At 38.2% G+C, this 27630-nt stretch overlaps 1 protein-coding gene across 4 annotated transcripts in view; it reads left to right on the top strand.

Annotated features, from left to right (window-relative positions):
- The first annotated feature begins 1264 nt into the window (after positions 1-1264).
- Positions 1265-27630, top strand: part of CCDC15 (coiled-coil domain containing 15) — a 48256-nt gene continuing 21890 nt past the window's right edge. The window contains exons 1-13 of one of the 4 annotated variants that reach the window (XM_037505540.2): positions 1265-1304; positions 1937-2122; positions 5512-5661; positions 6202-6390; positions 14978-15091; positions 19440-19559; positions 19819-20232; positions 20807-20929; positions 21828-21950; positions 23250-23372; positions 23758-23880; positions 25371-25463; positions 26569-26672. In XM_037505540.2, coding sequence (XP_037361437.2) covers positions 1281-1304; positions 1937-2122; positions 5512-5661; positions 6202-6390; positions 14978-15091; positions 19440-19559; positions 19819-20232; positions 20807-20929; positions 21828-21950; positions 23250-23372; positions 23758-23880; positions 25371-25463; positions 26569-26672 — 1886 coding nt within the window. In that variant the 5' untranslated portion in view covers positions 1265-1280. Of the gene's footprint in view, positions 1305-1356; positions 1593-1936; positions 2123-5511; positions 5662-6201; positions 6391-14977; positions 15092-19439; positions 19560-19818; positions 20233-20806; positions 20930-21827; positions 21951-23249; positions 23373-23757; positions 23881-25370; positions 25464-26568; positions 26673-27630 lie in introns of those variants that run through there. The other 3 variants (XM_037505541.2, XM_037505543.2, XM_037505542.2) reach the window with 3 other exon arrangements.

Raw genomic sequence — 27630 nt, forward strand, 5'->3', positions numbered from 1 at the left:
GCTGGGTGAGCGTGCCTCTACATGCACAAATCAACCTCCCTGTGCCCTCTCATTTGTACTTTAGCTTCCTTCTTCAAACCTCCAACATTTCTTCCACTTTATTTATTGGTGACCTCCCTATTGTACTAGTCATCGCTTGCTTACACCAAAACTTAGCATCTCAAAACAACAAACATTATCTCACACAACTTCTGGCTGGCTGAGTGGTCTGGTTCAGGGTCTGGTAGGAGGCTGCAGTCAAGTTGTTGCTGAGACTAGTCTCTGGAGACTTGATTGGGGCTGGAAGATCGTCTTTGAAAAGCATTCACAGGGCAGCTGGCAGAAGGATTCAGTTCCTGGGCATGTGGACCATTTTATAGGGTTGCTATGACTTCCCCTAGAGCAAGTGTTCTGAGTGAAAGTGAGAACAAGGACATATTTCTTTTTTAACCTTACTTCTGCCATATTCCATTGATCACCCAGACTCACCCCTGGTACAGTGTGAAAAGGTGTGAACACCAGGAGGTAGGGACCATTAGAGGTTATCTTCTAGGCTAATTGTACTATTCTACAAAATAAAATAAAATAAAACAGCAATCAGAAGAGAACTTCTACAAGCTCCCACCACTGTATTACTCGGATACCAGTTGTCTACTTCTCTGCTATTATCATCGTGAGCCAGTAGTCTCTTGCTATCTCAAGCCAATCCCTTCACTGATCACTAGATCCCATTCTCTGAAGGACAGAGGGGCAAAAACGCTGTCTCTCTCCCGTACAGCCAGCTTCCTCCCTGTCTACTGGGTAATCCCCATCAACAAAAAATATGGGCGATGATCTTAAAAACACCCTCCTATGAGTCTCTCTCCTGTCAGCTACCCATTTGTGTCCCTTTAAAACAAATCTTATCGAAAGATTTGTCTAAAATCGCTGTCCCCAGTTCCTCCCCGCTCTCTTAGGTCGACCTCATCAGGCTTCAACTAAGCTTGCGCCTCGAGGAAGCCCGGTCAAGTCCTCCTTCTTCTACCATCCTTTCCCCATGTTTCTCTCGACTGGGACCCAGGCCCGCCCCATCATGTCAGCTCTTCAGCGGAAAGGGTCCTTTCCCTGGCGGATTTGGGAAGCTGTTCAGCGGCAGGAGTATCGCCGCGCCGCCCGCCTGCCAAAGTCACAGGCGCCAGGACCCCTCCGTACCAGCCCCTCCCAGCCGCCATCTCGCCCACCCGTGTCCAGACAGGAAGCGGAAGTGACGGAACACCGGGGCCCTAAGTCCCGCCCCTCACAAGCCCCTGCCCCCGGACGTGATGCAAACGGGGAAAGCGGAAGAGGTGGACATAAGACTTGGGGCGGGGTAGGGGGGGGGTCCGGGGGAGGCGGGGCGAGGCGGAGTAGGGCTGCCCACCCAAAAGTGGCGGTTTATTGGAGGCGGTTACCTTGGTGTCCCAGGAGTTTGAGTCCCTAGCGAGCTGCCATTCTTTACCCCGCCGGTGCTACCTCAGCAGGAGTGCGACCCCAGTGCCTCAGAAGCGGGCTTTTATCTGGTCCGGGACTCCCCGCCATTTAGCGCTTCCCCCCATATCCGGATACCGATTATTTGGACTCTGCCTCAGACCCAGGTTCCTACCTGCAGGCCCTTTTCCCTCTGGCTGCTCCGGGCATTCCTCCCTTTCCTGCGTTGTGCCACCCCTGGGCACGATCTTCGTTTTCAATCAGATCTTTTTTCTCTCCCCTCATCCTCCTTTATTCCCGCAGACAATCTAAACCTTTCCTTCCCTTTTAATTTTTTTCCCGCTTCTCTTTCCTTCTTTCCTCTTTCCCCCAAATCCTTGTTCCTCCACTTCCTGTCAGGCTTTTGCCTCCTCCAGGGCATCTCCGTTTCAGACAACGGCTCAAGTGTTAGGAGACTGGGCTTTGAATGCGGTCGGTTGAAGATTTTGAGTTTTTCCTTTCTTCTAACCAGGAATCGCAGATGCCAGGGAGTATGGCCCCTCTCAGGAAGCCTCGAAATACAAGGGTGCCCCTGGCTTTAAACCCCCTGAAGAGCAAGGACGTGCTGGCAGTGCTGGCTGAAAGGAACCAGGCTGTAGTACCAGTTGGGGCATGGGTGGAACCTGCCTCGCCACATAGTTCGGAAATCCCAGCATATGTGAGTCAGTTTAATCCAAATATGGTGGGGTTTCTTCCCCCAGCTTTTTTTTTTTTTTTTTTGACTAGTCTTCTATAATCCCTGGTGCTTAGATAAAGATGAATAGTCTGGAAATGTTGTTTGTACTCTGTTATAAATATATTTTGTATTCAGATAATTAGAACAAATATATATTTTCCATAACTTGCAGCTTCCTTTATCTGCTTTAATAAAATAGTAATTACACACACACGGATATATATTTCAGGTTACATCACAAATTCTTGATGCTGGCATTCACACGACCTAGGTAGGCACTGTATGTACATTCTAGACCCCACAAGGTAGGGATGACTGTTGGCTACACTTCATGTGACGTTAACAGATTGTTTAGAATTTCTGATAAGGAGATTTAGTAAGATTCAGATGCAATAAAAAAAAATAAAGAGGAAGAGATTCATTCTGATTGGAATTCTCAAAGTTTCACTATAAATTCCATGAGAACAAGGACCTTTATGTTTTATTCATTCCTGTCCTGACATATAGTAGGTCTTGTGGAAATAGTTCATGAATGAATGAATCAATGAATGAATGAGGAAATATCGTCAGTCCTTAAAGAACAGAAAGACTAGATACAGATGGTAGAGAGGACACTGCAAATGAAGGGAAATTTACAACATCTACAAGTGTGCCTGTTTACATGGTGACTTTCATACTTAGTAATTAGCTAGTGAGAACAATTTTGTAAGATGTTTGATATTTTACTGAACTGTGCTTCTTAGTCATGTTCACATTTCGTTGTAGCACTTACCACGTGATATTTAGAGTAAGTTGTTTACATTTCTACTACTCTACATCCCCACTTTTGCCTTAGTTCTTAATAAATATAGGCATTTGGTTAATACAGAATACACAAAATGTGTGAAGGTCTTCTTGAATGTCTAGACAGGGTGCTGCATGTCAGGTGAAAAGTGTGAAGTTTGTTCCCTTAGTGATCTTTGATCTCAGAGAAGAAATGACACACATTTTAAAATAAATGTCATTCATTTATTTTATTCATTCATTTTACTTAGCTTTGTGTTATGTATATATTTATTCATTTATTCCTACTTTAGCTATATTCAGGAAGGATTTTAACAGTCTGGGTGTAGTATAGGATTAAATTCTAAGACTACGATACTTGCAAAGAAGAAAGGTACAGCCTTGGGTTGATGTGACTAAGGAATGTTTAATGAAGAGTTTGGATAATCAATGAAAAGAAGGGGATGATTCTCCAATTAAGGAGATTGGAGAGAGTAGGATATAAGAAAGGTATGTTCAGGATCCTAAGGGTGGCTGAGACTTCATTGACTGGAGTGGAAGGTTTAGTGAAAAGTTTAGAGAGGTTGACAGGATTGCGGAAAATAGAGGTAGTAGGAAATTTTGAGACAGGATTAATTTCATTCATTAGTTAGCATTTACATATGAATTTCATGACCAAGCAGTGTTTTGATTAGATTAATTGCTTCTAGGTTTTTGAAGTTTAGGAAGAGATTGGCTACTGGGAGACAAATAAGGACATAATCATAACAATTTAATAATGTGACTAAGTGTAGCATCAGGACTTGCTTAGCGGTAGGAAATGGAGTGGGAAAGTCTGGAAAGGGGTGGCTGAAGTGGGGATGAAAAGGGATAAATGCAAGAAATATCTCAGAAGAATCAGTAAGATTTGTGGTATACAGGTGTTTTGGTTTTAAGTTATTGACACCTCTTCCTCCCTTCACGCCACTTCCCTCTTCTTACTCCCCCTTGTCCCTGGGCTAGGCCTGGCTTGTTTTGTTACAAGTACTTGGGCAAGATTGTTAAAAATGCACTTTCATGTGCTTCCCCACCGCCCCACAGAAGACTGAGTGGATAGGGCTAAGCCTGGGATTGTATGCTTTTCAAAGTCTCCCATTCCTACCCCCTGAGCTCTGGGACCTCTTACCCCTTGGGAGCTTAAGTTGCATTTTCTGTAAAACGAGGATTTGAATTATTTGCCCTCTCCTGTAGGATAAAGGAAGAGATGAGAGGTGTCAGGAAGCTTCTGGCAGGAAACTTTCGATTAGGAGAGTTGCTCTTCGGAGTCATGAAGTATGTCCGTCTTGGAGGCCCTGTTACGGATAACATTGGCAGATGCTGCTTCTGCATTAGGCTTTATTTCTTTTCTTTTAAAAATTATGCATGATTTATTGTAAGGATTCTTTAGAGCACAAGTGCAGGATTGAAACAACTGAGATTCATGAGGGGCTTGTACTTTTTAAAATTTATTTTTATAGGCTATTTTAAAAGATTTTTATTAGGTTTTGTTGGGGCAACATTGGTTTATAACATTTGTGTTGCAGAAATATAGGTTCCCCCTTTTCAGGTGTTGCCACACAGCACCCACCACCAAACCACCCATAGCCCACCACCATATTCCATTTTGCTTCCGGCTACTTTGTTCCTGTCCCTCTCCTTTGAAATTTTTTTAAATGAGATATAATTGACATATAACATTTTATTAATTTTAAATGTATAATGATTTGATATTTGTACATATTGTGAAATGGTTACCACAATAATATCTATCATCATACATAAAATATTTTTTTCTTATGATGGGAACTTTTAAGATTTACTTTCTTTGCAACTTTCAAACATATACCACAGTATTATTAATTATAGCCACCAAGCTGTCCATTGTATCCCATGACTTATTTATTTTATAACTGGAAGTTTGTACCTTTTGACACCTTTCATCCATTTTGCCCGCCCCCTACTGCCTATCTATGGTAACCACCAATCTGTTCTCTATCACTTCAGTATGTGTGTTTGTTAGATTCCACATAGAAGTGAGATCATATAGTATTTGTCTTTTTCTGTGAGACTTACTCACTTGGCATAAAAGTGCCATAGATTCAGAACCCCCCATTAGTTAAATTAGCATCAAGACAGTGCACTTTTATCAGCATATATGGCTATAGCATTATTTTATAATTCATTGTATTTATTTGATTATTGAATTAAATTATTATTTTTTTGACATTGTATCCTGACTGCTTTGTATTTTTTTAAAGATTTATTTATTTATGGATACAAGACCTGGGGTACAGGACATAGGTGTGAGGGGTGGGAGGATTCATCAGAGATAGAATGGGAAGCAGAATAGGCAGACTGACTGAAATACACTGCTGAAGGGAGCAGTGGGCGAGACAGGAGAGGTCTGCTGCGCCATGTGGGCAGCTCCCTGGCTGGGGATCGAACTCATGCTGCAGAGGCTCTGGATAGCTTCATAGGTTGTGTCTTAACCCCTTGTGCCACCAGGGAGGCCCTGCTTTGTATTTATAACAGAGCCCTAGTGGGCAGAGCTGCTGACATTTAAATTTATTTTCTATTTTTCATCTTTAAAGACTTTAGCATATAAGATTGAAGAAGAACTAAAGGAACAGCTAAGGAAAAAACAAGAAGCTTTGAAGCATTTTCAGAGACAAGTCAAACACCGAGTAAATCGACAAATTAGACTGAGAAAAAAGCAACAACTTCAGAGGTCTTCTGAAGCTGTAAGTTAAAAAAATGAACCTGAGTAAAGATTGACTGGAAAGTGTGTTGAGATAGGTTATTAGGCAGTAACAGAATCACTTCCTTTGATTACATGCTTTGTATAATCTGCTTTACTACTGAGTGTAGATTTTTATTTAGAGAAACTGTTTTATTATTGTGTTGTTTTGATTCACCTTTTTGCCTTCACTAAATAGTTAAAAACAATGTGAGAGTTTGGGACTCAGACTTGGATGTGAATTCTGGCTTTGCCATTTACTAGCTTATGTGATCTTGGACTAATTACTTAAATTTTCTGGACTCTATTTTCTTCATCTTTAAAATGGGGATATGATACTTCTCTCAGGATTGTGGTGAGAAATAGATAACGTAAATTATTAACACATGGTAGGTACCTGGTAAATGCTAGTTCCTGCCCTAGGTGAAGCTTCCCTGTTTCTCCCCCAACCCAGATCCAATTTAGGCTGCTTAGAGGCATTACTTGATTGCATTGGATTGGAGTGGACTCTCACTAGAAGCTCACTTTTTCTTCCTGTATGCAGGCAGAAAAAGAAGATTCCAGGGTCATGAAGTCTTCAGATCCAATACACTTAACTCCTAAAAGAACAAGTGTTTTTCCAAAAAAATTGAATGCTGCTATTGGAAATGTTAGCTTACTGTCTTCCCAGAGGCTTTGGGATGGAATAGAAGACAGAGAGAATCAGAATGAGTTATTTCAACAAGCCCAGCCTGTAAGTACATATTCATTTTATGTCTTAAGATTTTTTTTTTCTTATCCACTAAAAATATGACATATCTAGGACATGTAGTAGTAGAGATTAAGAGGTATTATATCCAACTAATTCACTTATTATTTCCTTTTTATTTCTTTTGTAAAGTGGGTTTTTTTTTTTTTTAAAGATTTATTTATTTATTTATACAAGCACTGCGTACAGTCAGAAGCGCGGGAGGGTGAGAGAATTCACCAGAGCCAGAGCAGGGAGCAGAGCAGGCAGAAGGACCAAAGTACACTGCTGAGGGGAGCGGCAGGAGAGGTCTGCGGGCCATGTGGGACCCTCCTCCGGTGGCTGGGGAGCAGGTATCAAACCGGCGCTGCAGAGGCTGCGGGCAGCTTCGAAACCCAGTGCTCAACTGCTGCGCCACCAGGGAGGCCCAAAGTGGGGTATTTTTAACAGTGGGATAAATTTTACTTTTTATATTTTAAGTTTATACTTATTTTTGTAAGACACTTCAGAATGATCTAAAGAAAGATGCTAATGTGTTAAGAGTTCAAAACTTATTAGAAAGAGTTTTATATAAGTCAAAGAACATAAATTTTTCCAGTTACACTGAAATTGTATTATAGATAAGTCACTATCAGTTTGTAGCATATGGATAGAAGTGATTCCTAAACTATATTACAGAGAGGTTCAGTAGATATATGGGGCATTTCATTCACTGTTTGTGTCTTTTTTTTCTGTCCTTTAATCTGATGACCTGTAGAGGCAGGACATGCCATTGAGCAGGTTTTCTGATCCAGCAGACCGGGTAAAGGAGGAGTCAGAGTCCTCAGTGGCTTTTGCAGGTCTTTTATTTAGAGTTACCAGGCATATGGCAGGCAGGGGTCCTGGGGGGACGGGAGGCTGGCAGTCCTCCAAGCCCCCAGCAAATCTTCACTATGTGGGCTCTCTCTGGCGTTCTCTCTGCTTCTCTTCTTCTCTCGGCTTCCGTTCTTGTCCCTACGATGCCGCCCTTATAAACTTAGTCTCCCAGCCCAGGTGTACCACTTCAGGTGCCTGCCATCAGGCATGCATTCAGGACCACAGGGTTCCCTCATCTAACCTAATGGCGGGAGGGCAGAAAAGCCTGATACTTTTTCCTTACCCTATAGTCCACCCCCTCAGGGTTTTCTGCCATACAATCTACACAAGTCACATGCGTTTTTCTTGGCAATAGAACACTGCAGCAGTGGCCCACAAAAACAAATAATGTGCATCACAGTAGAACAACAAAATACATAAAATACAACAGAACACAAATAATTCCAGGCAGGGCACCAACCTAGTGGCAAAAGACAATTATTGGCACCAGCAGATGAGCCACCAAATCTGCTGCCGAACGCACTGCTCGTACGAGGGAGGGGAACCACTCACGGCATCTACGTAACACGCCAGGAGCCGTCAGGCTTCCTGGCCTTCTCTGGCTGTAGTCTCGGCTACAAGCCACACACCGCATCCATCCCCAGGATGCACTCACTCTGGGATTGGCGATTCTATTCTACTGTTGGGGGTAATTGCCAACCCTCAGGGTTTCTGTCTGTGGTCGCTCCAACACTCGGCTTTCACAGCTACCAGTGCGACACGCAGACCCCTGCACCAGGCCGACCCCTGCACAAGCACTTGGGTCGGGGTTCCAAACTCTACATGTGGCCTCTCTCGGGTCCCCTCTTCGGCTTGGGCTCCACCCCAAGCCACGTTCCCCACCTGTCCCCCAAGGACGGGTTCCTCAGCTCCTCACCCTCACTAGAGAACGAGCAGGGCATCTCCCACAGGTGATTTTATGAGACTCACTGGCCTTCCTCAGCTTACTTAGTGCTTAACAGCCACTCAGGGCTTCCCAAACTTAGCATCACTACCAGCTTTTGCCTTCTCAGTTGGCTTTTCTCCTCTGCCTAGCTGCTGGGTATACACAGGCTGCTTTTGGCCATCAAGGCCCACTGGCCACCCCCAGATTCCCATCTCCTGGGGTTTACAAATGAAACTGTTCCACCCCCAGGTCCCAAAACATATCAACCTGCTAAGGTTCCTCTGTCTTCTGGCGGTATCGTCAGTCCAAGTCCATCAGTCCAAGCCCTTTAGTCCAAGTCCATTAGGCCTCTCTCTGCCATCAGCACTGGCAAGCTCCGAATCGTGGTCCTCTCTTCCCCGACGATTCTTGCTGCCTCGGGGGTCATTGGCTGGTCCTCTTGGGCATCTCCTCCTCCAGGCATGGTCTTATCCCGTAGCTCCTGGACCTTGTCCATCTCCTGTGCCGCCATGATGCCTCCAGTGTCGTCACAGGCAAACACAGTCTGCTACTCCTCAGTCCCTCCAGGTCTTCGGAGGGCTCCAATACCCGTCTGCATGGATCATCTTGCCGACTTACACCAATTGTAAGGCAGGAAGGGACACTAGGCAGGTTTTCTATGATCCAGCAGACCGGGTAAAGGAGGAGTCAGAGTCCTCAGTGGCTTTTGCAGGTCTTTTATTTAGATTTGCCAGGCATATGGCAGGCAGGGATGCTGGGGGGCTGGGAGGCTGGCGCTCCTCCCAGCCCCAGCAAATCTTCACTTTATTGGGCTCTCTCTGGTGTTCTCTCTGCTTCTCTTCTTCTTCTCTCAGCTTCCGTTTGTTCTTGGCTTCTGCTGGTGTTCCCATGACGCCGCCCTTATAAACTCAGTCTCTCAGCCCAGGTGTACCCACTTCAGGTGCCCGCCATCAGGCATGCATTCAGGACCACAGGGTTCCCTCATCTATCCTAATGGCAGGAGGGCAGAAAAGCCTGATACTTTTTCCTTACCCTATATGACCTTAATAAATAGATCTATGGATGAAGTAATACTAGGTGTAAGGGGCAGGACAGGGCACAAGGCAGGTTTTCTGATCCCATGCAGATCGGGTAAAGGAGGAGTCAGAGTCCTCAGTAGTTTTGCAGGTTTTTTATTTGGGGTTCACCAGGCATATGGCAGGCAGGGGTGCTGGCTGGGGGCTGGGAGGCTGGCAGGCCTCCCAGCCCCCAGCAAGTCCTCACTCTATCTGGGCTCTCTAGCGTTCGTTCTGCTGCTTCTCGGCTTCGGCTGCGGCTGCTGCTGGTGCTGGTGCTGGTGCTGCTGGCGTCCCCCCGTGACGCCGCCCTTAAAAGCACAGTCTTAGCTCAGCTGAATCCCATCTACCTATGCCCACACCCTATTCCAGGTGCCCACCATCAGGCATGCATTCAGGACAAGGATCCATCATCTATCCTGATGGCGGAAGGGCAGAAAAGCCTGATATTTTCTTTACCCTACACTAGGGTAAACACTCAATGTATCCAGTGTTTTTTAGTGTAACTTTTTATTTATTTATTTTTAAAGATTTATTTATTTATTTATACATACGAGCAGTGGGTACAGTCAGAAGCGCGGGAGGTTGAGAGAATTCACCAGAGCTAGAGCGGGGAGCAGAGCAGGCAGGAGGACCGAAGTACACTGCTGAGGGGAGCAGCGGGCGTCAGGAGAGGTCTGTGCACCATGTGGGACCCTCCTCCGGTGGCCGGGGAGCAGCCGGGGATCGAACCAGCGCTGCAGAGGCTGCAGGCAGCTTCGCAACCCAGCGCTCAACCGCTGCGCCACCGGGGAGGCCCATTTTAATGTAACTTTTTAAAGTATTCATTCTGATATTTAAAAAATTGATCATCATGAGTAGATTAACCCACTCAAATCACTTAACATCATTCAATCAGCTCCCTCCTTAGTATACCTGAGCTTTTGTCCAATTGATATCATATTCTTCAACCCTGCTATGGGAATAATTCTTCACCTTATCAATTAAAAATGTATTGCTAGGCATAGTGAGAAGAGGGAAAATGATCACAATGTGAAAATGAAAATTATATAATGCCTAAGCTAACATGCTTGGTCATAAGTATGAAGCAAATCTGTGCCATTATTAATAATAGGAGAAGTTTTAGAAACATGTTCTGTTGAAATGCTTAAAATTTTTTTTTCTTTGTCAAAGGCTATGATTTTTCTTGTTTGGTTTGTACTAGCTGTATTTATAATCATTTTTGTTTGCTCTTTTAAGATTATGAATGATTTGTTTAGAAAATATTGAGCCAGGTACTATATAAAGTACAAAGGATGGAACATTGGTTGACACAGTTCTTTCCTACTGTGGCTCTTAAGTCCCACTGTAGTGAGTACTTTATTTGATCCGCATAACACTTGAATCACAGATACTTGAATCTACACTGTTAGTTAAACATTGTAGGGATACTAATGAATGTGAATTAGAACTTTCAATGGATTTATATTTCTAAATAGAAACCCTCAAAAGCTAATAGACCCCCAATCTAAAATGGAGATATTTGCTGTACTTGGACTGCAAAATTTTTAAATTTCAAGGAAATAGTTGGGAAAGAATTTCTGAATAGGTGGAATTGAGCTATGTATTTTGAGTTGGTAAGCACAATTGAATTGGTAAATTCAAGAGAATTTTGAGTTAGGAGAGCAGATAAAAGCATAGAATATGTAGTGAGTTTGGAATACTTGGGATTAGGTGATGGAACTTTTCTAATAGTTTAATAGCGGAGAATAATAAAGTGAGTGTGGGAAGGAGGAAATCAGCTTATGAAAAACCTTAAATGTTACAAAATTTAAAAAGTTTTTATAATCTTTTTTTTTCCTTAAAAGAAGATAAACTACTGAAGAATGTTTGGTGACTTCAACTACTTTCAACCTACGCACTTTTGTCCATACAATGTCATGACAATAGTTGCTTTTTAATCTTACTGTTTCTTTGCAGTTTTTATCCACTAGATGTCACTAAGAACTAGGCAGAGAAACTAGTCAAGCACCAACTTTCTTGATTTATCTAGAACTAATTGAGTGAATAGTGAACATAATTTTCTTTCTGGATGTTAGTGGACTTTTCAGTTTTTGGGGGGTCAAAGCAATAGAAACATAGATTCTTGAAGTTGGAAGTTCATCTGACATATCGAAATATTTAAGGATGAAGTAATTTGATATCTGGGATACATTTCAAAATAATACAAGGGTGAGGTAAAGTTGGGGCTGGGGGTGGGGTTACAGAACATGATTGGCCAGAATATTGATATATTTAAAGCTGGTAGATGTGTATGTGGAGGTTCATTATAGCATTCTGTCAATTTCTCTATATGTTTAAGTTTATTTAGAAGAGATACTACTGAGTCTAACCTTTGTCTAAGGAATTATTTTTATTACGTCTCTGATTTGTACCTAGGGCCATCTAGTTTCTGCCACAACACTTCCCTTTGGGCAGCTCTTTACTTTTTCAGACTGTTCCTTTAATCTTTAGAAGCTTTGAAATTCGTAGAACTATTTTTCAACATATTTAGTCAAAATCTTCACGTAACTTTTACCCATTGGTCCTAGTTTTGCACTTCCATTAACAGAGACTAAAATAGCATGAACATTTAAGAATACTTCAAGTATTTGGTTGTATCTATCAATTTCCTCTTTTTGGGTTTCTACTTTCTTTCAGTCATTTTGTTATAGGACAGGGAGAGGGGCAGCCCAAACCCCGCAAACCTGCCTATTCTAAATGGGTTCGGCCATCCACCGCATCAACACAAAACACATGAGACTAATGGGAAGGATCTTTAATAAAACTAGGAAACAATACAGGTAAGGCAAAGAGTCTAGTTTCTAAATGAAGCACCCAAAGTTACCCGTCCCCTCGTGGGTAAAAGTCCATTCATATGGGATTGGCCCAGAGCAAGGCCCCAAAGCCTGCCACAAGTCTAAAGCATCTTCCAGTGGGGACCCACAGAAAAGGGTCACAAACAACTGGACAAGCCCGGAAGGAAAAGAGCAAAATCAACATCCAGATAAAAGCTGCCATGGTCACCTCCCCACGGGTCTCACCCACATCTGTGTCACCCAGTCCATGACCAAAAGACAAGCGCAGTTTTTTCACGTGTCTCTAGGCTCCATGCACCTCCTCCAGGTCTTCTGGCTCCATCCTGCTCCTTCCTTCCTCAGTCTCTTCTGCAGCTTCCCCTCTTCCTGCTCAGCTCCACCCTCCCTTGGGTGGGGCAGGGAACCTGGAACCTCCCCCTTTCCTGGGGACCACCCTGTTACAATTTTTTATATAATAGTATGATTTCCAGAGTACAGACTCTCAGATTAGTCTTGGTTGATTTCTTCTCAATGCCATTTAGTTTTTCAATGCTCTTTTCAAATATGACCTTCAAAACTGAACATATTACTGTGCTGAATGTGATTTTGCACTCCATCTCATCCTCCACTGATAATATACTTGGTATTACCTACTTGTTCTAAGATCAGATAAGATTTGACACCTAAAGTTAGAACCTAAACTAAAGCTGGAAGAAATTTCAAGTGATCACATAAGATAGAATGAGCCTTCTCTGCGGGAACTAGCCTAGGACTAATATTTACCTCCAGTACTGAGTTTCTCTAGTATCTCTTGTTAACTTCATTTTGGTGGGGACTTAAAGAACAATTGATCATCATTTTTTTTTCACCATATAGTGACTTTTTATTTCTCTATTGACTATTAAATATAGCATGGTATATTCCAACTTTTGATTTGTTTTGCACTGAATTTTGTCTTATTCTACTTTTAACTTTTATTTTCTATAATACAGGATTTCCAGCTTTTTAAAGCTGGAAAACTGTTAATTTTGTTAAGTAAAGTATTAAGTAATATGAAATAACATGCTAAATTTTCTGTAATTTATCATTGAAAAAATTAATTAGGCTTTTTGGACTGTAAGAATTCAGGCTAACTCAAGCAAGTGCAATGTTTTTTACAGAGTAAATGAAATATATTTTATTTGGGGTGTAAAAGCAAAATCAGAAATCCAAATTCTCTAAAGGAGTCTATGACTGAAGACTTTTTCTGCATTTGAGGTAGCTCCAGTGATCCTAACAGCATGGAATCTTTGATTTTCATACAAGTATTTAATCATTAATTTGATTGATTCAGTTGTTCTCATAGGGTGACCAGCCTTTCTCATTTGTCCAAGATTGAGGGGTTCCCAGCATGAGAATTTCAGTGCTAAAGCTGGGACAGTTCCAGCCAACTGGGAGAAATGGCCTCCACGTCTCTACCTGTGTGCTTATCATTTATTTACTTATTTTTCTATTACTATCTGGTATTCTCTTCATCATAGCTCTGAAATGTTCATATACTTAAGGCTCTTTTAGTCTCTTTCTTCATTTGGAACCGTTTAGGTTCAGTTCCTGCCTCTGGCTTTTTCTTCTGAATACTTCCTAGTCCATTATGTAAGATAAGAAATCTTTTATTTGCCCAGCTTGCTTATTTGTGTTAAGTCTAGGTTAATGGCCAGCATATAGCTTGGTATGCCTAGTTAGTGATAAAAGAAAGTTAATGCAACTGATCATTGCATTGGTGTTCATGGGCTATAATAAGTGGCTCATGTGTGTTGAAGTTTTAATTGTATAATATTTTTGTGGCCATTGAAAAGTCTAATACATTTGAAAATCAGTATGTAATCATTTACTAATAAACTTCTTTGTACTTGAATAGAATTCAACTTTGGGTAGATTTTTATGGTATTATTATACTTTCAAAATTGATATTAGGCTTCCATGGCTGTAGAGTGGGTAAATTTCTATAAATGTTAGGTCTCATCTATACTCTTTTCCCATGACCTACATAGTATTACTGTACTGTTTTACTTAAAAGTTATATTTCAATCAATCTTTTAGATTCCTAATTGTCTAAAAAAAGTACGTGAACAAATTAAAAAGAACTGAAGAAAATAAATCAAAAAAAATTTTTGGAGGCACAATCTGTGCAGATTTGTGAAATATGTAATAGACTGCATCTTTGAAAAATAAATTAAGAGGTGTTTTTATTAAAAAATGTATTTAAAATTTTTAATTTCAAAGAAATTAAAAGAGGTGTTTACTAAAGTTTCTAGGTGGAGATAAGGAGTGGACATATATATATTTATATGTGAATGAAAAAGTCAACAAATTTAATATTAATATTCATTATTTGAACAAATTGGTTCTATTATGATATTTGAGTTTATGTTCCAAGTTAACTTAAGAAGATGTTTTAGAAGGAGGGAACTTTGAGAAAAGACTTTAAATAGTTGTAATCTTCAAATGTTAGGATTGGAGAAGGGATTTGTGTAAATAATAGAAGGTTTTTAGAGAGACTAAGAATATTAGTGAAGGAATATTGAAAGTGATTAGGCATGCAAGCAAGTAACTTCTTATTAAGAAGATGGATAGACTGTAAGAAATGCACCTGCTCAGTAATATCCAAGTGTATTAGTTTAGATTTTTAGATTCTGATATTTTTGTGTTTATACTTAATATAAAGTATGTATTATTATAAAACAGTACTTATGGCAAGTTATGAAATTCACTCTTTTAGAATAATGAAAAAAATGTTGTAAAAACACTATCAGCAGATCAAAATCTCCTTTGCAAGTAATCCTCTTGTCTTAGGTCTGGCATTTTTTAATAATAGGGACCTGTTTTCCTGTTGGAACACTTAAGTGAGTTTGGTATTAAGACTTTAGCCTTTTTTTGTTTGTTTTTTTCCCTCTCCCTGGCAGCTTAGGCAGTCCATGAAACAAGCACGTCACCGACTGGCATCCTTTAAAACAGTGAGTAAAAAAAATGCATCAGAGTCTCCAGATAGTAGAAGGAAAAGCGTTTCCACTCAAGAGGTAAATTAATTTCTAATAAATTCTTTTAAAAAATACAGATAAAGGTTTACTTACATCTCAACATTACTTAGAACTATAAAATAATCATCCTCTGAAGACAAGGAAAGTCTGTGATATAAAGTTAAGTGAAAAAAGCAGTATACAAAATTACATACAGTAGAATTTCAATTAAAAAATTAATTGAACAAACATCTATGGAATGCCTATAATCGCTAGTCATTGGTCTGGAAACAGGTCTTACAGTGGTGAAAAGAAAAATATCCCTCAAGGAGTTATTGTACTATAATAAGCATATAATAAGTAAACAAATATCACAATTTCAAATAAGTGCTATGGAAAAAAAGAATGCAAAAAACATGGAGAAAGTTGTTTGCATAGATAAAAGCTTGGAAAGAAATGGACCAAGAGGTTAATACTAATTATTTATGGGTAGTGTTATTACAGGTGCTCTGCAATTTCTTTTCTTTTTTTTTTTAAGATTTATTTATTTATGCATACAAGAGCTGGGGCACAGGCCAGAAATGTGGGGGGTGAGAGGATCCACCAGAGACAGAGCGGGGAACAGAACAGGCAGACTAATTGAAATACACTGCTGAGGGGAGCAGCGGGGCGAGACAGGAGAGGTCTGCTGTGTCATGTGGGCTGCCCCCTGGCGGGCCGGGGATCAAACTCATGCTGCAGAGGCTTCGGATTGCTTCATAGTACAGTACTTAACCCCTTGTGCCACCAGGGAGGCCCAGCTTTGTAATTTCTTATTTTGGTTTTTACTTAAAAAAATTTCCATCATGCTTATTTTTTACTTTCTAATCAGAAAAATATTAATACCAATTTTTTTTGAAATAAGGAAATACTTCTGATTGAAAATGTGAAATTAGAGTGCCTCCCTGGTGGCGCAAGGGATTAGGCACCGCACTGTAAAGCTGTCCTCAGCCTCTGCAGCACGAGTTCGATCCCTGGGCCGGCCAGGGAGCAACCTCTCCTGACTCACCCACTGCTCCCTTTAGCAGTGTATTTCAGTCACTCTGCCTGTTCTGTTCCCCACTCTGTCTCTGGTGAATCCTCTCACCCTCCACACCTCTGGCCTGTACCCCCAGCTCTTGTATGCATAAATAAATAAATCTTTAAAAAAAAAAGAAAATGTAAAATTAGAGTGAATTATTGGAATGTAAATGTGGAGCTAGACTTAATAGGATATTTAAAGCTATACTTGTAAAATGTCTTTGTTTTGCTACCTGTTTATTTGCTACCTGTTAATCATCAGAGTTCACAAATATCATTGCTAAACCCATGCATTTTCTGGTATTTACTTAATTTTAGTATTAATTTCAAGTTTTGATAGGCAACATCTAGTCAAATGGATCATTGGCCTTTTTTACTTTGTTGGTTTTTTTTTTTTGCTATCATTAACTGTATTATTTAATTCTTTACCAGAGTCACTTCCTAATTGGAATATTAAGTATATCTATGAATTGAATTTTGTCTTTTTTACCTCAGGTATCTCAATAAGCCATCAAAAACATTTGTCTCGTGTTTACAGTTGGTAATTCTAATGTCTCCTTCTTAAGTTACAATTAAGAGACTTATAATTAAATATAAAAAACAAATGGGCATGAATTTGTGCCTATACATGGCATTCCATCCTAGATGTGATTAGTATGATTATCTTTTTTATAGTATTGCCTTGCTGTGACTTAACACAGAGTTTCTTTTGTACCTAAAGTCTTCTCAGCAGTATGATTTCTTGACAATTTTTATAACTATCATAGATTTGGTGGTACTATAGTTTAGGCCATTAGAATGAGGTGATTGGACACATTCCAAAAGCTAGACAAAAAATGGGTTATCAGAGGCTAATATTTTATGTTGTGTGGAGCCTGTGTTCAAACTTTTCAGTTGATGTTTTTCCAGAAAGAGCACTTTTCACAGATCTGACTGAAATAATTATCCAGTAGCAGGGCGGATTAAGTCTAAGATAACATACCTTATGTAAACCAGTTTTATTTACGTCAGAGGTGCCATTTAAGTGTAACTTATTATGATGATGATAGTGATGAATTCCGACTGACTGCTTGCTTCCGAACTGTGCATTTGTGTTTTTCAGGTAAAGCGTCACAATCTACTCCATATAATTGAGAAAGAGCTAAGAAATTAGTGACATTTCTCTTATTTATGTCAAATATGTAGTTGTTGTCTCAGATCTGAGAGTTTTCTACCTGCTCAGTTATGTGAAGTGGGAATCTGCTTCAGAGGGGAGAGTAGTCTATATAATCCAGTTAACTCTGTTTTTATTTCCTCGTTAGACTTACTTGTTAGACATTAGACTTTCTCTGATTGACATTAGAATGTGTAAAATTGTTATTTTTGTTTCAGATTTGGAGCTAGAAATAGAAGATATACTAGCCCACTGTCAGGTCACCAACACAAAATCATAAACCTTCTAAATTGTTACTGGCTAGAATTGGGACAAATTATCATTTGTAAAGTTAATAAATTTTTCTACCAGCTTATTTCAGTTCATGTGTTTGACATCTGAGTAATTTGTTTTAACATTTTGAGGTAGAACTCCCTGTTTTTCTTTATTCTACCCACTATGATTACTATAGATTTTTCACAAAAACTCAGCATAAACATACTACTTTTTATAGACCACTATTTGTATTGATTTTTCTCTTTTTTCCAAAAGACATTTGGAAACCAAGATCCATCATGATAAATATAAGAAGGGGAGAAGAATTGCCCTTTAATTACTATACATAACCAGATATTTATGGAAAATAATGTAGAAAAATCTGAAAAGTAGAAGGAAAAATAATGGATTATTAGAAATATCCACAGCTAATGAAGGATAGGTTAAGATTATAATGTCCATTTTAAAAAAATTTTTATTGAGACTTAATTCCCATATCACACAATTTACCCATTCAAAATATACAAATCAGTGTTTTTTAGTATATTCACAGGATTGTGCATCTGCCACCACAATCTAATTTAGAGCATTTTCCTCACCCCAAAAGAAACCCAGTTACTTCCAAATTAGCTTTCACTCCCTGTTCCCTTCTTGTCTCTATCCCAGTACTGTGCAATGCCAAATCTACTTTTTGTCCATAGAGTTGCTTATTCTGGTCATTTGCTATAAATGGAATCATGTGTTACACAGTCTTTTGTGACTGGCTTCTTTGATTTTGTATAATGTTTTTAAAGTTCATCTTTGCTGAATTCATGTATCAGTACTTCATTCCTTTTTATTACTGAATAATATTCCATTGTTTGGTTACTGCACATTTGGTATATGCATGCAGTAGTTGATAGCATCTGGGTTGTTTACATTTCTTGAGTTTTATAAATAATTGTGCTATTAGCAGTTGTATACCCATCTTTGTGTGGGCATTTATTCTCTAGTAGTGGAATTTTGGGGTCACATGGTAATTCAATGTTTAATATTTTCAGGTACTGCTAAGCTATTACTATTTCCATAGTAATATAAACTTTTCCAACACTTGCCCATCTTTTTGATTATAGTGGGTGTGGTGATTCAGTATACTTTTGATTTGCATTTTCTTGATGATTAATGATCTTGAATATCTTTTTATGTTCATATTGCTCATTTATATATCTCTTGTGGAGAAAATGTCTATTCAGATACTGTGTCCATTTTTTAAATTGGATTGTCTTTTTAATTATGAGTTGAAAGAATATTATGAATACAAGTCACATCAGATATATGACTTACAAATATTTTTCTCCCATTCTGTGGGTTGTCATTTCACTTTCTTAATGCCATCATTTGTAGCACAAAATATTAAATTTTGGTGTAGTCCAGTTTTTCTTTGTCTTTGGCTTTTGGTATAGTATCTAATAAGCATTTGGTTAATCTAAGGTCATGAAGATTTCTTCCTGTATGTTCTAAGAATTTTATAATTTTAGCTTATATTTAGGTCTGTGATCATGTTAACTTTTATATATGGTGTAAGGAAGTGGTCTAACAATTCTTTTGCATAGTTTTATTGGATAGCCACTTATTTCAACACCATTTGTTGAAAAGATTATTCTCATTTCATTGTATTATCTTGGCATTCTTGTAGAAGGGCAATTTACTGTAAATGTGAGGATTTATTGCCATCTTAACAATATTGTCCTCTGAGATCCATGAACATGGGATTTCTTCTTTCTTTTGTAATTTTATTTGTACAGTCATAAATTACTTTTATAATGCCTATTTTTTTATATTTGACTATACTGACCTACTAAAATTATATTAGTTTACAGAAGCCTAGGATTTTATTGCAGTCCACATTGTTTATTCCTGTAATAGATGAATTTGTTGTTTTATTGTTTGCTTATTCTTTAGGAGCCTAATTCTGAAGAATATTCATCGGCTATGATAAAGGAGAAAGAGAGAGAGAATTTGTTTTGGAAATATCAGAAGGATCACCTTCCTGAAGACAACATACCTTCTAGCAGAGTTCAGGTAAGACAGAATGAAACAGGTAGTATAATAGAAATTAAACTAATTATGATTTGGACTAGGGATGCTAGCAATGTTGTATTGGTTTGGGATTGCAGATTTAGGTTCTGTTAAATTGGCCAAAGACTATACTTTTACATTTTATTCTAGTTGTTTGTTTGACTTACCATATCCTTTTTAAGATTATTTTAGGATTCTCACAGAAACCTAGAGTATGGCTACTACCTGACATTCTGTATTTGATGTTTATGTTCATTTTTAGAAAGTGCAGTTCAAAAGCCCATTATTTGCTGTGATGGAAGAAGAAAAGCTAAAACAATTACAGTACCCTGAGGATATTCTCCCACAAACCCAGAACGATTTTCCAGAAGCCAAAGGTGATCTAGTAGAAACTGAGGGTGACTTAATAGGAGTCCAGAGTGTTAAGCCAGATACCCAGGCTATTGAACTGGAAGATCAAGCAGTTGTGCCCAAAACCCAGACCATTGAACCTGTTAATGAAGCTGTTAAAACAGATACTCGTGGTATTATGCCAGAAGCCCAAGCTAGTGAACTAGAAGATGGCAGAATTATGCCGGAAGTTGAGGATTTTGTACCCAAAGACCAGCATGTTCTCTCCAGTGATGAAAATTTTCTAATCCCATGGCAGGACCAGGATTTTCTACCTGAAGATCAGGTAAATAGAGTGCAAAGGAGATTTTGCAAGAATAAATAAGCTACTTAACCTATGGAGTGGAATTTGTAGGGACAGTGAGGCAGTTGATTTGGAGAGCCATAGTTGGATAAAATAGTTTCATTATTGATTTCTCAGATTTCCAGGGTTTTCATTAAATATTAAATTATGATTAGTAATAATCCCTATCTGGATTATTTACCTTTTTTTTGTTTAAATCTCCTTCATTAGGAAAAATATTTTTGGCAGCCATTGTTTACTTTAGTAGTTGAAATATAGATAAAGGATTAGCCTACCAGAGTCCAGCAGTATCTTCTACCCCGATTCCAAGGACAGCCTTCCCAAAGAAATCAGTTAGACCAAAAGGAGGTAGAAAGGGATCAACAACAAGTAAATTACTTAGGGTTGTGACTGGACCTTTATGGGATAAAGTATAGGGTTTTGTTTTATTCCATAAAATGTGCAGTTATACTCTGATCTCATGTAACTACACAGTTCCCCCTATAGCCTAAAGTATTAGTGCTTAACCTGTTTTTCTTAATTGAGCAATTGATATTTTCTGTTTGTTCTTTTTTAGAAAGCATATTGGAAGCAGCCAGCATTAATTGTGATAGGTAGGGGAAAGAGGGAGGTATTTCCTCTGGATATCCACCAGGATTTTCTGCATAGGCACAGAGATCATTCCTTCATCAGGGACAAGGTAGGACAGAAAGAGAGAGACCAGCAGGAACTGAATTGCTTAGGATTTAGTTTGGAGCTAGTAAAGATTATTCTCAGCTAGATTTCAGAACTGATTTTAAAAAGTATAGTTTTCTTTTTTTTTTTTTTGTCATTTATTTTATATTTCACCTGAGTTTAAAAAAATATTGTAAGGTTCTTGTAAAGCTTTAAATCTTTTTGCGTCATGTTTACTGGGCAATTTGTTATTTTTCCCTCCATTAGAAAGTGCTTTTTGAGGAGCCATATTCCTGGCTCCTCAAATGACAGATGAGAAAGGGAAAGAGGACTTTTTCCTGTCAGGTTATCAGTGTCTGCCTCCTACACTCCAGGATGAGGCCTGCATCAGCGATCAGGCAGAACAGAATAAAAGAGAAATAAACAGGAAGTAAAGTAACTGGGTTTTATACATTCTCAACAACTGGTAATTTGAAGTATCGTATCAGGTGTAAAAGACATTGGTCTACTGAACTATATCAGTCAAATAAGTTCTGTTGTTCTGAGGACTAATAAATCATGTTTATATTCTTACTGTAGAATCAGATTATTTTAATTTACTAAGATTATGCTACAACTTTTTGCCAAATCCCCTCAATATTACCACAAGCATATTGTCCCTATCTGAACAATATAGGGAGGAGTTGCAGATCCTAAATTACTTAAATTTGGGGGAATTTGTCAGATTAGCATGTACATGATTTGAGAATAAGAAGTTCTACAGAGTTGGGCTAAGAGGGTAATACCCTCATTCAGATCAAAGTATATCAAAATATCCTTACCTGGAATCATTTTCCCTGACATCCTCACTGAAGCCTACATTGCTGTGATTCTCATATTGCCCACATTAGACAATTTGTTTTCCGTTTTCTTTGTTCCTTCAGAATGTGTTTCTTGAGCAACCCTGGTATTTTATGAAAGAAGAGAGACCAAGAGAGGAAGTGCCTCTGGAGTATCATTACTATGTTAAACCTAAAATCCTGGACCAAGCCTCCCTTAGAGATGAGGTAAAGCAGAATACAGTGGGAGGATTGTCTCCTTTCTCAAAGAGTTAACAAAAATAAAATTACTAAAGATTTGGGTTGGCCCTTGTCAAGCCGACTTGTATGTAACATACATGGAACTAGGCTTCTAGAGTTTGGCTAAGAGTATCATGTTTTCAGTTATTTAAAAATGTACCAGATATAAGGATTTCAGATGAGAAAACATACTGCTATCACTTGGGCTAAAGAAAAGACAGATTTTTATATAATATTGGTGGGTTAATAGTAAATTATTTTTCTAAAACTTAAATCCTCAAGCATATTTTAGGCTTTATACATTCAGTCCTATTAACACTGAAGGGATTCTTCTCTTGGTTAACTGAACTGGTATACCAACATCAGGGATCCAGTTTACAAAACAATTATGATGAAGGACAAAACAAGCTGTTTGCTGCCTCAAAACTTCCTGGACTTCACCACCTTCTGTGTTTGTCCCTGAAGTTAACAGGGACCTTCAGCAGGAGTGCTTGTGGAAATAACACAGCTTTCCTAGTTTTACGTTGGGAAAATATTGGCAACTGTATAAAAATACTGTCTTGTTGCCTTTTCTTCCCTAAAATGTATTGTTAAGTGAAGAATTGCCCAGTGTAAAGAAAAAAAAGTATCAGAATAATGTGAGATTTGCCTTAAAATACTCCAGGAAAAAGTAGAAGAGATAAATGGAATATGTTGCTGATTGTTGAAGCTGCATGATAGATATCTTGAGATAAGTTATACTATTCTTTTTACACTTTGATGTATGTTTGGGAACTTTATACATAAATATGTACATCCCTAACTGTGTTATATCATCTTCTCCTAGTATCTTTATTTTGAGGTTTTCTCTAATTATCATTTTGTGAAGGCAGTTTTGTATTCGGTTGTTTCTTTAGAATAAGTATATCAAGCAACCCTCATCTTTTGAGAAATGGTCGATTGAAAGAGGCATTGCTTTGGGAGTGCCATCAGTTTGTTTCATCCAATATTCAAGACCTAGCCTCCATCAGAGAATAAATAGAACAGAATATAGTGAGGAGTTAGGAGCAGAGAGTAAATTGCTTAGCTTTAGCTCCAGATTGACAGGGTAATGTAGTAACTTCTTCAGGGATTTAATATTTAGGTTAATATTAAAGAGTCATGATATAATGATATCTTCTCCGTGATTTATCAGACCATCTGATCTATGGAAATTACTTCAGGTCTTTTCAGTGAAGCGTTTACTATTGCTTTGCTGTGATGCTCCTGTGGGGACAATTGATACTCAGTGTTTATGTTGTCTTTTAGCACAGAAGCTTTGGTTCTGCCGCTTGTAATGTGACAAATGAGAGCTGGAGAAAGGAGTTATTTCCAGAGTGCCATGAATATGTTTTACATGCAATGCAGGATCCATGCTCCGCCAGAGAGCAGGTAGAGTATAGTGAAGTGTAAGCAGTAAGAAGTAAATTAGAGTTTGAGCTGGACTTACCAGAGCTGTTTTAACAACAGTGATGATGATAGTGTTATCCCATATTATTACTATCAATAATGTTATTGATACTATTTTGAATAAGTATTTACATTTGCTAAGCACTTACCATAGGCAAAGAATTACAGAACTTTCTAGAACTTTGTAACTGTTATCTCTTGATTCTCACAATAACTCTGGGAGATAGATACTATTATTGTTCTTTTATAGTTGAAGAAATTTATGATTGCTTTCTAAATACAGTTAAGAACCATAATAGTGGCAAGAAGTATAATGTCTACTTTTATGCCATAATGTATCAGACTGTGAGTGCTTGTGTATATTTAGAACTTGCGCCTCAGACAGCAGCCACCTGTTGGAAAAGTTGAAAGATGGAGAGAAGATCTGTGTCTGGATGGCCGTCAGCCTCTTCCATCTAAGCACCAGCGAGAGGTTTCCAGCAGAAGAAAGGTAGCCCAGACTGTACAGTATGAGCAACAGGTTTCAACAAGATTATAGGTACCTACTGAGCTGGGAGCAGTAAGGCTGACCAAAAAGCAGATTCTTGTTTTATTTCAGGATAGGTGTATAAAAATCTACCTGACCTAAGATTACTTTAAGACTCTCACTAGAGAGCCTTAAAACCTAGAATATTATTGGAACCACTTGTTGCCTATTGGAAAAACTATGTTTTATGTGCTTGTTCTTTTATAAAAGGTTTAATTTTTGGTGGTTATTGTCTTTTATGGTGTGAGAGGGGAAGAAATGATTGGTTTCTGAGGAGGCAGGGTCAGGAGGCTTTTCTACCCAATGACCACAACTAAATCTCCATGAGTAAGCTGGTAGAGCATAAGGCAAGATTACCAAGAAATAAACTATTCAGACTTTGGGCTAGAACATGTTAAAATTATGTTGCCTAAATTTGGTGTATTGAATTAAGATCATGTCAACTTCTACAAAGTAGTCAACTGAAATTTTGATGGTGATTGCATTAAATCGATTGACCAATTTGGGGGAGTACTGCAATTTTAACAATATTAAGTCTTTCCATCCATGAACTTGAGACCGTCTTTTCATTTGTTTAGATCTTCTTTCTTTCTTTGACCAATGTTTGTAAGTTTCAGAGTATAAAATTTATTTTTCCTCTGTTAAATTTTTTTTTCAGTTAACAGCACCTTGTATTCTTTTTTTAAATTTTATTTTATATATATTTTACATCATTTTTCATTTTTGCACAATGTACGCATTTTCATCTTGGTTATAGTCACCATACAATTCCCGCTCCCCTTGTTTTGATCCTACTTCCTCTCTCCCCAACTGCTGTACTGTATCTCTGGTTTATAGTTGATTTTGTTGATTTTGATTTTTACTTTATTATAATTAGTCTTTTTCCTGGTCCCTTATTTTAAGTTTTCTAAATTCTTACTATGAGTGAGACCATCTGGTATTAAAGAACTAGACATAAGACCTGAAGCCATAAAAAACATAAAAGGAACTGTAGGCGAAATACTACGTGACATATACCTCAGTAACATCTTTAAAGACACATCACCCAAAGCAGTGATAGTGAAGGCAAAGATAAACACTTGGGACTACATCAAATTAAAGAGCTTCTGTACAGCAAAAGAGACAATAACCAAAACAAAGAGAAACCCCACTGATAGGGAGAAAATTTTTGCACACAACACTAATGGTAAAGGACTGATCACAAAAATCTACAAAGAGCTAATGAGACTCAACAAAAACAAAGAAAATAATCCAGTAAAAAAAAAAAAAGGGCAGTAGAGCTAAAAAGAAACTTCCCCAAAGAGGAAATCCTCTGTTAAATTTATTCCTAAGTCCTTATTTAGTTAAAAAAATTTCATTGAGATAGCATTGGTTTACAACTCTATGTCAAAGGTCTGCACATGGCTAGCTTTTGGCAGTTTTTATCACTTTGTGTGACTGGACTTTTCTGACAGGTTTGTGATGAATATCAATCAAGATTGAACACTAAATTCCAGAAAACACTGGCACTTCAGTCTGGAGTAAATCAAGAGGAAGACAGGAAAGAGGTATATAGTGATACTTTTGAACATCACTTTCTATTATAATAGTACGTGTGAAATTGGAAATTTTGTTGTGTCCTCACACAAGAACTAATACTACAGATTTCATAGATAAAGGCAAGGAAGTTGCTTGTGTCTTCATAATTTGTTGAACTTCTTTCCCAGTATTCTAGGATTCAGGGTACCTTCCGAAGAAATCAGTGATCTGATCCTAGTGAATTTCTCAGGTTGTGTATATATGTCCCACAAAGGAAGACTTTTAATTTATGCCTGCCTTTTTTTTCCTTTCTTTTCAATGTAAATTTAGTTTAAACCTACAGTTGTTAATATTGGCCGTGCACCAGAATCAGATGTGCAGCTTTTTTCAAAATGCAAATACCTGAATCCAAACTGGATATCCTGAATCAGTTCTGAAAAAAAGTAGGGTTGGAGCATTTGTGTTTTGAAAAATACCACTGATGATTGTGATTTATCCTCAGGATTGAAAACTGAGTCTACTAAAAGGGCACAAGCACTCACTGCACAAAAAAATTTGTGTATATTAGCGCTCTTTGAATAGTGTGTGTCCTTTAAAGAGAGTGTGTATACATAAGATATAAGCAGATCACACACAAGGTAGAAGCACTTGCTTTTACTTATTTTTTCCCTTTAGGAGTATGATAACGCTGGTGTTCCTCAGCCCTCTCCCTCATCCCCCCATATTTTGCTAGACTTAGAATATGCTTTTGTGGTATGGTTTTAAAAATTAAGGTGGCTCTTGGTCTTTTATAAAGTAGCTCTCGCATTCTTCCCCGAGCAGTTGCTGCTTGGGAACAGAGTAAATATAGTGTATATCTTATCACATCAAATATAATCAATTCCTCAAGTACTGTAAGGGATTATCTAAGGGTAAACTAACTTAGGACTTCTTTCTCTGCTTTGTCTGCAATATCTAATAGCTGTGTGCTTGAAGATATAAAGCATTTGCTGTATGTCATATTATCCTGAGTCATCAAAAAATAGAAGGAAATTAAGTACTTAGTTCCATGTGACTTATGTGTCATATCACTTTTTTTGTCTATGACGCAGAGTATTTTCCTTCCTAGTAACAATTTTAACCTCTTTCCGTTAGCGTCAAAAGCAATACCTGTGGTATAGGCGACTTTTCATGGATATTGAAAGAGAACAAGTAAAAGAACGACAAAGACAAAAAGAACTTAAGAAGAAAATTGAAAAGTAAGTTCTTTGATCCTCATTGTGAACCTTAATTATCAATTAAGATGATTTCTAGAAATAATGAGGCCGTTTTACCTCCTGAACCATAGTGGAAAAAACTTTTTGACATTGGTAAACTTATTAAAAGCAAGCAAAGAACTTTTTTTTCAAAGAGACTTATTTTTTTAAGAACAGATCTAAGTTCACAGTAAAATTGAACAGAAAGTACAGAGAATTCCTGTTTGTTCCTAGCCCTACAAATGGACTACCTCCACAACTATTAACATTCACACTACAGTAGTACATTTGTTGCAACTGATAAACCTATATTGACACATTATTATCACCCAAAGTTCATAGTTTACATTAGGGTTCATTCTTGGTGTTGTGTATTTATGGGTTGGGACAAATATACCCACCATTATAGTGTACAGAATAGTTTTATTGTCTTAAAAATTCTTTGTACTCCACCTCTCTCCTCCCTACCCCAGAAACCATTAAACTTTTTTTCTTCTTTTTTTTTTTTTTATTTTTGTATTCCCCATACAATTGCAACCCTAATTTTGACCCCAGTCCCTCCTTCCCCCCCCCCCACAAAGAGTGTCTCTGGTTCATAGTTGTTTGTTGATTTTGATTTTTTTCTTTCTTATAGTTACTCTTTTTCCTGGTCCATATTTAGGTTTTCTAGATTCCTGTTATGAGTGAGACCATCCGGTATTTTTCTTTTTCTTTCTGGCTTATTTCGCTGAGCATGATCCCTTCCAGCGCCATCCATGTTGCTGCAAATTGCATGAGTTTATCTTTTTTGAATGCTGAGTAATATTCCATGGTGTATATGTACCACATCTTCTTGATCCAGTCATCTATTTTTGGGCATTTGGGTTGTTTCCAAAGCTTAGCTATTGTAAATAGTGCTGCTATAAACATAGGGGTGCAGGTGCTCTTTGGAATTAATGAGAAACCGTTAAACTTTTCACTG

This window comes from Talpa occidentalis, unplaced genomic scaffold (genome assembly GCF_014898055.3).
Source record: "Talpa occidentalis isolate TD23 unplaced genomic scaffold, MPIMG_talOcc4v2.1 talOcc4.12, whole genome shotgun sequence".
NCBI lineage: Eukaryota > Metazoa > Chordata > Mammalia > Eulipotyphla > Talpidae > Talpa > Talpa occidentalis.